This window comes from Diabrotica undecimpunctata, chromosome 10, assembly GCF_040954645.1.
Source record: "Diabrotica undecimpunctata isolate CICGRU chromosome 10, icDiaUnde3, whole genome shotgun sequence".
Taxonomy (NCBI): Eukaryota; Metazoa; Arthropoda; class Insecta; order Coleoptera; family Chrysomelidae; genus Diabrotica; species Diabrotica undecimpunctata.
The window spans coordinates 79,277,786-79,289,637 of NC_092812.1; the positions used below are offsets into that span (position 1 = coordinate 79,277,786).

General features: G+C 33.4%; 1 protein-coding gene across 1 annotated transcript in view; it reads left to right on the forward strand.

Moving 5' to 3' along the window:
• Positions 1–3,593, forward strand: part of LOC140452164 (double-stranded RNA-specific editase Adar-like) — a 65,781-nt gene extending 62,188 nt beyond the window's left edge. The window contains exon 2 of the mRNA XM_072546259.1: positions 2,521–3,593. Coding sequence (XP_072402360.1) covers positions 2,521–3,530 — 1,010 coding nt within the window. The 3' untranslated portion in view covers positions 3,531–3,593. The remainder of the gene's footprint in view (positions 1–2,520) is intronic.
• The last annotated feature ends 8,259 nt before the right edge of the window (positions 3,594–11,852 follow it).

The following is an 11,852-nucleotide window of genomic DNA, read 5'->3' on the forward strand; positions in this document are numbered from 1 at the left end:
TGCTGACAGTTCTATTTAGTTCTTTATATCGTTCGGGATTGTTTTTATTTTTCCTTCTTGTGTCTGAAAACTGTAATATTTTGTCTGCGATCCACTCGCTCTGCTTCCACCGTTCGGAGTAACCAATTACTTGTTTATTGAATATTTTGCCTACCACATAGGGTATTATTATAGGGGGTTGAAAATTGGGGACAGAGATTATTGGGGTAGAGATAGGGCAAGCAAAATAAACGAAACTGTTGAGAATGGCTCTCAGGGTTTATTTGTAGAACTGGGTCGTGGATAAGTGAATGAAACTATGGGATTGGATTGGGGCAACCACAAAAATGAAATAAAGGGGTACTTACATGAATCTCCTGGAACAAATAAAACTCAAAAAGGTCCTCTAGCTATTAAAAATGGGACGCCGCTTTGAGGAAACTTCAAAATATCAAAAAAATATCCAAAACAGACTTATTATGTCCTATCCGTTTACAAACTCTAGAAGTTGGAGATACTATAAAACTTACAATTAATGGGCGACAATTTGTAGCAGAAATAAATTATTACAAATAAAGAAATATCTTTTTAACCCTCCTTCCCACGGGTGGGGTCCATCAGTACAACTATAAATGAAATTGCTTAATTTTTTCAATTTTTTTTTTGTATTTTTTTCCAACACTCGGTGTACCTTTTAATGGCAATAAATAGTACACTTTAGCATAATTTGGTAAAATTGTATGAATACCTTCAATCGCTACCTGTAAAAGTGTCCTGACAGACCCCACCCGTGAGTGGGCGTTTCTTGTTTTTGTGCTATGGCTTGGCTAACATTGCAGCTATAAATGCTTGAGCAAACGACGAGAGGTGACCTAGCCCCAGGAAAACGGGGATGTGTAAGTATTGTAAAAAAGAAAAACTAGATATTTTTGCCAATTGTGTAAAAACTGGTTATGTATGGAACATATAAAAGCGTGTTGTGCTGATTGTGTAGAAACAAAATTAACAATATTTAACCCCCTCTATTTTCTGTTTCAAATTTTAATTTTGGATATTTAGTTTTTATTTGTATTACTGTATTTGTATTAAGTATTTAGAGTAATAATGTTGTCTTTTTTTATATTTTTCTTTTGTATTTTGCCGTTCATAAATTTTTTAATAAACTCTTGTAAAAAATAATGGTGTTAGTTATTTCGCAGTAAACTATACCAATACATATTGATACACATATTATATGTACATTTGGGTTGTACAACGTTATATCAGTAAGTTTCCTTAAAAATATTTTAAAAAAAATTTTTTAATGAGAGATAGGATGTTTAAAATTTGGTCCTGATAGACCCCACCCGTGGATTTGTGTCACAAGAAAGTCACTCGTGGAAAGGAGGGTTAAGTGAAACCATGCATAAAGGTTAACTTTTTTTTTAAACAAAACAGAAACAAAATCTCTAATATGATTAGATATTTACCAAATGTCAAAAATAGTGCTAACTGTCATATGCCAATACTAAATCTTAAAACTGAGAACAAATAAAATGGCAGCTAAACCACACCCTAAAATTTACAATTTTAATTATTACAATTTCTTAAATTGTTATGAAAGCAAGTATTATTAGAAAAAATGTCTATTTTACTTTAAAAGTTCAAACAAAAAAAGTTACCTGGGTTTCACTAACTGTTACGTTTACTTTAAATTTCTGAGATTGGGAACTGGAATTTATTATACTCTCTGCCACACGAACAAAAAAGTGCATCTCACACTGCGAATTATATTCTGAAACGACTTCTTAGGACACACAAATTTGAGGCTGATGTTGGCACTGGACACAAACTTTAGACTCGGCTTTTTAAAAAATTGGAACCATGTGGGTATTTTTAAAATTGTAGTAAACGCCATTTTACAAATATATCATGAGAGACGGCTTACAAATAAAAAATAGTGATTACTCGTCACCTCAAACCTCACTTTTAACTGTAACTATACGTTGAACTTAATAGTGCTACGAACTTTCCATGAAAAGGGACAAAAAAACACAAAACATTTCAAATTTGACGCAAAATTTGGACCCACACTGAAGCCAACTTCCCCTAACAGCGACCTCAGCGAGAGTGATGTAATTATCTTTGAAATTCATTCGCCCAACTTGGTATAAACAAAACATATAAACGGGAATATTATTTATTTGAAACGCAGAATATTAAGCGGCTTCGATCAAAAGAAAATACCAAAGAAATACGCGTCCTTAATATATCAACAAACAGTAAACTGTGATTATATAAACTCGGCGACGCAAAAAGAATTGAAAGAATTCTTCGGTGTTTTAACATATACGAGGGGATTTCAATATATACCAAACAATTTAAAAATGCTACACCATATGTAATCTTTTGATATTTTATTATTCTCTTTGAATTAATTTTACTGTTGCTTTAATACTTTCTACAATGACCTCTTCTTAAACGCTGTTGTTTTTCTAAGCCCTGATTGCAAACCGTTGAAAAATGTAATAACCCTATTAATGTGACTTTATTTCTTTCTAGGTATTGTGATGACGAAAGATTCAGATATTTCAACTGCTGAAGTAATATGTGTGACAACTGGTACAAAGTGTATATCTGGAAAGAATATATGTTTAATCGGAACCGCAGTCAATGATATGCATGCAGAAATTTTATCTCGAAGATGTTTGCTTTCCTACTTTTATGACCAGCTTGAACTACTACTCTCTGATAGTACTAGTAAAAGCTCGATATTTGAACCAAAGATTTGCGGGAATGGTTATCGCTTAAAAGAAGGAATTGAGTTTCATTTATATACAAGCAAATCTCCTTGTGGTTATGCCTCTATTTATAATAGCAAAATATCGGATCTGACAACTGTTGGTCTATTAAGAAGTAAGTTAGAATCTGGCGATCTTTCAAGACCTGTTAAAGATCCAGTCACTCAAACTTGGGATGGAATTAAACAGGGAGAACCCCTGAAGACTATGTCCTGTTCTGATAAAATTTGCAAATGGAACGTCTTGGGACTACAAGGATCTCTATTACTTCATTTTATTGATCCCGTGTACTTAACGTCGGTGGTATTTGGCGGCCAAATTAATAAAAGGCATTTAAGACAAGCACTTTACGGAAGGGTTGAAGATATATTAGATGACTTACCATCACCATTTCACATAAATAAACCAGATATGTTAATGGTAACCTCTATTAAGGAACGCATACCAAAAAGTGGTAAAAATTTTTCTGTGATTTGGTTTTTGGGCATGAAAGAACCTGAAATATTGATATGTGATATGGGTAAACCAAAGCAAACAATTTCCACGATTTGTAAACATAGTTTGGCTTGCAGATATGCCTTATTATATGGACGATTATCCAACATTTCAAAGGACCAAAATTTACCACTAACTGTAGCAGACGCTAAAGAATGTGTGGTTAAGTATTCGGTTGTGAAAAATATATTTTTTAAAGCTTTCCAGAAGGCTGGTTTAGGATATTGGATATCTAAACCTGTGGAACAGAACATGTTTAATCTTTGTCCTAATTAAAAAAATATATCTATTTTTCACATTCACATATGTATCCACAACTTTTTTCCATTAAATTTATGAATGCCATTTGTTTTTTATTTCTAGTAATTTCTAACTCAATTAATAAATTCTATTTTAAGTTTTTTATTGATTTTACAGCTAAGAATTACTTATATTTTTTTGTATTTTAAATTTAAAAGCATGTCAGTGCAATTATATTTAACAGAGAGCCTCGTCCTATGTCGTGTAATCTCAAGTTTGCATCTTAGGTGAAGTTCACTTCACACTATCAAAAATATTTATACTATGTTTACTATGGAAGTAATCCTAATGTATCATATGTATGTATCTATTTTTAATCCAATATTTTAATGCAGTACATTCCAAGTATAATATGTTAATTCAGGAACAGAAAAATTGACCCGGTTAAATTTACGAGTATTTATCGCAACCATAGACATAATATGCAATATTTTATGTCGTACTTTTAGTTGAAAAATAGATTAAATTATTTCAAATTTACTAAATTATTAACCTAAATTTTACTTATGGTTCTGTCGTAGCTTGTCACAAATTTCTCAATCCGAGCCTGTGTTTTCCGTTTTAAATATGGCGATCGTGTGACACACTTCAATTTTGTACATTTACCTCTTCTTACCTTCTCTGTACTCTTCTTGATAGTTTTATATGTTAACCGGTTTTCTACCGGATTTGTTTTGGATCTTGGAGGTACCAATGAATATTATCGGAAAGTATTCATAATGTTACAGCAAAGCTCTCAAGAAATACTCAGTTTTCATAAGCGAACAAATCCTACTTTCACGTCTATTCTGAGACTTTTAGGGAATTCATGGAGATCAAGGGGTGCGTTTCATGTAGCTAACGAGTGCGTCTGGGACGCCTTAAACCTGGAGCAAACCAGCTAAGGAACCCTACAGAAAATGTTTGTCCTCCAGGTTGGGGGCTGGGGTAACAACCCGATCCTACAAAAATCAGCTGTAGACTTCAAAATGCATAATACATCGATCCGTATCGCCACATGGAATGTGAGAACGCTATTTGAAGCTGGAAAACTACATAATGCTAGTCAAGAGATGTGTCGGTTACAGATCAGTATTTTAGGACTCAGCGAAGTCAGATGGACAAATGCAGGTCAATGCGTCACCCCAAACGGTACCATATATTTTTCAGGACGAAATGACAATCATCATAGTAATGGAGAGGCAATAATGGTCACCAAGGAAATAAGTAAGTCGATTATAAACTTTGTACCAGTGTTAAATAAAGTTATATTTCTACAACTATCAACCATTCAGGGAAAACTAAATATAATTCAAATATATGCTCCTACAGCGGAGAGTAGCGAAGAAGACACAGAAGAATTTTATAAAACCATTGAACAAACACTGAAAGTTGTTAAGTGTAGAGACATTACAATAATAATGGGAGATTGGAATGCGAAAATTGGGAAAGGAGAATGTGGCAAATGGGTTGGAAAATATGGTCTCGGCCAAAGAAATGAAAGAGGCGATCGGCTGTTGCAATTTTGCCAGGAAAATAATTTTATAATTAAAAATACATTTTATCAACTACCAAGAAGACGAGTATACACGTGGAAATCTGCTGGAGACACTAAAGACCATATTATACGAAATCAAATAGATTATATAACCATAAACAACAGATATAAAAACACAATCGAATCTGTTAAAACGTATCCAGGAGCAGATAAAGGGTCAGACCACAATCCAGTAGTGGCACAATTCCGAATAAAACTTAAATGAGTACAAACACCTAAGCCCAAACAAGTAATATATATCAATCGTTTAAATGATGAAACAATTAAACATCAGGTAGAAACAATCATTCAGGCAAATCTTGAAAAACTTGAAAAGACAGAGAAGATACCAGAACTAGACATTAATAAACACTGGGCCATTATTAAAAAGAACGTGCTGGAGCCCGCTAAAAATATTCTGAAGAGAGAAAAACCAAAGAAACAAAGAATGGATGAGTGACGAAATTTTGTTATTGATGAATTCTCGAAGACTATCGAAAGGCAAAAATGAAGAACAGTATAAGCAAATTAACACAGAGATCAAAAGAAAAATCCGCGACGCTAAAAAACAATGGTTACAAGACAAATGTAAGGAGATTGCAAACTTGGAAGCCAAATGTGATTCGTTCTATCTTCACAAGAAATTTAAAGAAATGATCAACAATAGAAACAGGAAGCAGACAGTACTTATAGACCAACAAGGGAACATGATAATGGAAACAGAGGAGAAACTAAAACATTGGCAGACATACATAGAAGAACTGTTTGACTGTTTTAAGCAAAGAAGAAGTAATGCAAGCGGTGAAGTCATCAAAAAATAGCAAAGCTCCAGGACCAGACGAGCTACCAGCGGATATACTAAAGTTGATAGACGAAGATCGAATCCACTTGTTAGTAGACTTATTTAACAAGATTTATGAAAACAGTATAATTCGTGAAGAATGACTAAGATCAACGTCTGTCCCTCTACCCAAGAAGGCACATGCTAAGCAGTGCAGTGATCATCGCATGATCAGTCTGATGAGCCACACCTTAAAAATATTCCTCAAAATAATTCACAATAGAATTTACAGAAAATTGGAAGAAGATATAGGAGAAATAGTTTGGATTCCGGGAGGGATATGGAACTCGTGAATCATTATTTGTCTTTAACAGCTTGACACAGAGGTGTTTGGATGTGAATCAAGATGTATTTGCTTGTTTCATTGATTACAACAAGGCGTTTGATAACGTCAAGCATGACCAACTTTTAGAGATCTTGGAAGCTAAACAGTTAGACACTCGCGATATAAGAATAATATCTACTCTATTATAATCAGAAAGCAGTCGCACGCATCGAAAATAGCACAACAAATGAAATTCAAATTAAAAAAGGAGTTAGACAAGGATGTGTGCTGTCACCATTGCTATTTAATCTCTATTCGGAAGAAATTATGAAGAAAGCATTCGATGAAGAAGAGATTGGGATAAAAGTTAACGGCCAACCAATTAATAATATTAGATACGCAGATGATACAGTTTTAATGGCGGAGACAGTAGAAGACCTGCAAGCCATTTTAAACAAGGTAGTCACAACTAGTGAAGAGAAAGGGTTAACAATGAACGTCAAGAAGACGAAATTCATGATTATTTCAAAAAAACAAAGATTGAATGCAAACCTGTACATTCACAATAACGAAATCGAACGGGTGCACAAATATGAATATTTGGGAACAAGCGTTAATAACAACAATGACATTACAGAAGAAATAAAAACTAGAATTGGAAAGGCTCGAGCTGCTTTTGTTAATATGAAGGACATTCTAGGAAGTTATGACATTAACTTAAACCTGAAAATGAGATTGGTTAGATGCTACATCTTCTCGATACTGCTGTACGGAGTAGAGACTTGGACTTTAAACAAGAGCAATATTGATAAACTAGAGGCCTTCGAAATGTGAATATACAGAAGAATTTTGAAAATACCTTTGGACAGACAAAGTAACAAATAGTGAAGCTCTTCGAAGAATGAACAAAGAACGGGAGCTGTTGATCACCATCAAGAGAAGAAAGTTGGAATATTTTGGTCATGTGATGAGAGGGAAAAAGTACCGATTGCTCCAGTTAATTATCCAAGGAAAGATTCAGGGCAAACGAAGCGTGGGGAGACGACGTATATCTTGGCTCCGCAATTTAAGAGACTGATTCCAGTGCACATCTAACCAATTATTTTGAGCAACAGCTTCAAAGATACGAATAGCAATGATGATTGCCAAACTCCGTAGCGGAGAGGGCACTTGAAGAATAAGAAGACTTTAAAGAGAAACCGTACTGATCAAAGGACGATGACTACACGAGAAAAAGGACATCATTTAGGTAAAGCGGCATGGAACATGCAATCTCTACACAGATCAGAAGTATCAAGATTGGACATTTGCGCTGGATAGGACATGTCGGACGGATGCAGGGAATGAAATACCAAAGAAGATAATAAGGCAGCCGCCAGTAGGCAGGTCAAAAGGTAAAGAGCAAAATTTAGATATATGGAACAAGATCTGAAAACTCTAAAATGAACAACTGAAAAAAGAAAGCAAGGAACAGATCAGAAAGGCGGAAAATTACAGAACAATGTTAGTCCCACAAAGGATTATAGAGCTAGTGATGATGACTTTTGTAAGGTTGTAATTACTTCTTTGCTTCTGTTTTGTGAGTTGTCTCCAGTTATTTATTCCAGCGGTTCTGTTTTATGCCATATAATTCATGTACCTTGTAGCGTTTTATTTTTGGTGGAATATTTTCGTTTTTCTGTTTGCAAATGAATTTTAAAACGCAATAAACTGGAATGTTTAAAAGTTGTTTCGAGTCCCCTAAAATAATATTGCAAGTCAGGTATACGGTTTTTCTAAGACGTATTAACAGAATATTTTTTTGTCTTTGTTTACATTAATATTCCCCTATTCTCTGTATGTATTGTGAGGTAAAAAATTTCCAGTTAACCAATTTAAAAGTAAATACTCAAGAAGTTTTTTGTCGGTTCGTTGCTAAGAACGAGGTCAAAAAAGGGTAGATTGTTTGTTTTAAGTTTGTAGGCAAAAACTAGCTGTGAGACGTAAAGGGAAATTTATTTTGCGTTGAAATTTGTAAAATGTAAGGCATCGAGGAGTCGACATTTAAGCCCCAAGCAAAGCAGACAGAAGAGATTTTGAATCGCGAGTCGATTCAATTTTTTTTTGTGTAATATCTTAAGACCGGTTAAGGTGATGATACTCTATGCAATGTGGCAATTTAGATCAGAGTAACCACCCATAAGATTTGTGCAGTACACCGGCACTGATGAAATTTGGAAAATGTTTATATAGAATGTCCCCGTCGACAGCTTGATTTCCTCCATCAAGTTTCTATTCCAATCGTTCCTGCCTACGTATGGAAATGGTTTATTTTTATTCAAGTTGAGAGTTATGTCCTTTGCAGCTCCAGTCCCATAGATGTTAACAAGTTTTTTTTTGAAAGTTAAGTGCTAAACTGTGAATCCAGGTAACAATTAACATTTTAATTTTTAAAGTAAAGACAGACAATTTTTTTTGATAATTATTAATAATTGCTTTCATTAAAATTTAAAGGATTTGTAATAAACAATAAATTGTAAATTTTATGGTTTAACAGCTGTCATTTTAATTGTTTTTTTAATATAATGTTAACATATGACAGCTAGCTTTGTTCTTTTCGATATTCATTGGTTTTGTTTGTTTAAAAAAAGGTTAATCTCTGTGCGATAACATTTGTAAGTTTTGTAGTATGTAGTATCTCCAACCCCTTTGTAAACGAAGTTTGTAAACAGACACATATAAGTTTTTTATTCTGTATTTGGCAACTATTTATATAGTATATTTTTTGTGCCATTTTTATGTTTGATAACTGTTTGTATGAGACAAAAATAAACGTTTGATTTGTTTCTCTGATCCTTTGTTTATTTTAGTTTAGAAAATCTCCTAACCCTTGTATGTACAGTATACTCCATCTATAACGAACACGGTTATAACGAGGTTTCGCTTATAACGAGATACATTAGATGTCCCGTGAAATTTCTATTGAACTATAACCATCTATAGCGAGGCAAATTTGGTTATAACGAGAGAAAATAAGATCCAAAAACGTGTTTTTTACGTTTTTAGTCCGGTCGTAGCTATAAATAAATACCTTTTCAAACAGCCCCTCAATAAACTTAACTGCAGCCCGCAATAAACTTCTTTACAATGAATAAATACAACTGTTTCACATCTTAAGAAAATATATGATAGAATTATACTGGACCATTTAAAGCAGTTAAAAATAACAGAGTTCTTAAAATTGCAGAAGCAATAGTTTATGTTATCCTTGAAAATACAATTTATACATTATGTAGTTGGAAAAAAATATAAGTACAGCTTTTTTGTTTTAACGTATATCATTGATAATAAAAGTAAACAACTCTTTTATGTTTTAATATATTTCATTGACAATAAAATTAAATAACTTTTTTTCAAAAACGCCATTCAAACAATATTTATTAGCATCTTATATTGCTCCGAATGGCTTCACTATAGGAAGTTAATGGTTTAGAAAACTACAGATTCATATATGTATACACAGTATTATGATTGTCTGATATAACGAGATCGGCTTATAACGAGGTAATTAGTCTGTCATTTCAGTTCTCGTTATAGAGGGAGTCTACTGTATTTTGATTTTAGGGAAGAAGAAATTTTCTTTCTTTTTCCAGCAGGAAGTTTTCTTCGAAGCGGCGTCCAAATTTAAATAGCTAGACGTAACCTTGTCTGCCATATCTTATTTCATTTTGTCCAGGAGATTTATGTAAGTACCCTTTCATTTTTTTTGTAGCTGCCCCAATCCGACCCATTTATTTCACTTATCCACGACCCCAGCTCTCCAACAACCAACTGAGTGTCGTACGCACTAGTAGCGTTTATTTTGCTTGCCCTATCTTCGCCCCATAGTTTTTGTCCCCTATTTCTACCCCTATGTTCGTACCCTGAGGTAGGCAAAATATTTTCGTTACAATTTGGCGCCCAACGTGGGGCATTTTTTGAATTTTTGCCCTTTTTCCCCAAGCCATATACCTTTTTTTCATTCGGCCCTAGTTTTCTGCCATTTATATGAAACCCCCTCCTTTTGAATAGTGCCCCAAAGTGTCTCACAAACAGTAGAGTATTTGTATTATACATATGTATTTGTTGTATAACATATGTATTATTGCTTTTTATGTAATGTACTGTATATCTATATATGTATTTTGTGTATTTGGTAAATGAAAGCAAATATTTGAGTTGACTATTTAAATATTATTTTGAATGATATTTTAATATTGAAAAGAATTTTTAAAAGTTAATAACAGTAACAAATATCAGTTATTGGTTGCATTTATTCTTAATTGATTAAACAGATTTTACAGAAAAATCGGTTTTGTAATTTTGTTTGTTCGGTCATTTTGAGTAAATGTCTGTATTGTTGTAAGTAACCTTTTTTTGTTTGAGCTGTATAGTTGTGTAGTAATGTTATGCAATTTGTCTTCTAATTAACCATCTTTGACGGTGTATTAAATGCCACAGGTTAATTAAAGTTGTTGTACGAGGAGTAGTCATTGTGAGTCGTAGAGAAGATTCGACCAAGTTTAGTCTCAGTAGTAGACTGTTTGTTTGTTGTGGATCCTTTCTTGTGTCTTTTAATATTGTTCTGACGCTATTTTCTTGTGGCATTTTAAATTAATTTATATTTAAATGGGAATAAGCCACAATTAAAGGTTAAAATACGTTTATTGACGTTTCAATTTCCACTTCGGAAATCGTTCTCAAAATACAAACATTAGTAAACTAAACAAATTTTGTTTTTTGTTACTTAGTGAAAAAATTCTTCTAATAATTTAATTTTATCTGACTCATCTATATTGACAATTCAGACATACCTTATACATTTTAAAGTAGAAGACTTTAAAATGATATTGCCAATATTGTTGAGTTGCGTTCCTGGGACGACTTTACTTATAAGATAGTTCATTCGATTACATGAAATCAACTTTAACTTGAGAATATCCGTCAGAAAAGATCATAACATGTAATTCGTCTTTAAAAAGACAAATACATGCCATGATGACAGTAAAATTCTCCTGTTAGTGATTCCATAGTAAATTATGAGGGAAAAACCAGGAAAAAAACCTCATAATAGGGGAAGGTGAGGTAAAATGGGATACTTGGGTAAAACGGGATAGTGCCTCTAGCGGCCTACCTATGACGTCAACCGCGGTGAAAAATACTTAAAACATTCGTCTAATGCGCCTTGGCTTGTAGTTCGAAAGCGCCGTAGTTCAAACACCCGACCTCGTGCTTAGACCAAAATATGTGTTTTGACAGGTGCCTGATGTAATTTTTGGGTCCCACGTTTTAAGCTGTAACTTTTGTTTTAAACAAGTTTTTGAAATAATTTTTGAACTCAGATGATGTGTAGTGCCCTGCGCATAATGTGAATAAGTTTTTTGAGTGAACCAATTCATATTGAGCATACAAGGTAAGTTTTTCTTTTTAAACAGCATGTGGGGTAAAACGGGAAATAACCGGGTGGGGTAAAATGGGATATCCCGTTTTACCCCTTATGTGAAAATTCTATAGTTAAAACACTTTTAAAAGCAAAAAATATTCAAGTTTGTTTAGGGTAATATAAGAATAAACTTAGAAGAATTGTTTTTGTTTCAGATGTCTAGAAATTACCAACGAAAAAACCAAAAATGGTCTGAAAAATCTATGGCCAGCGCT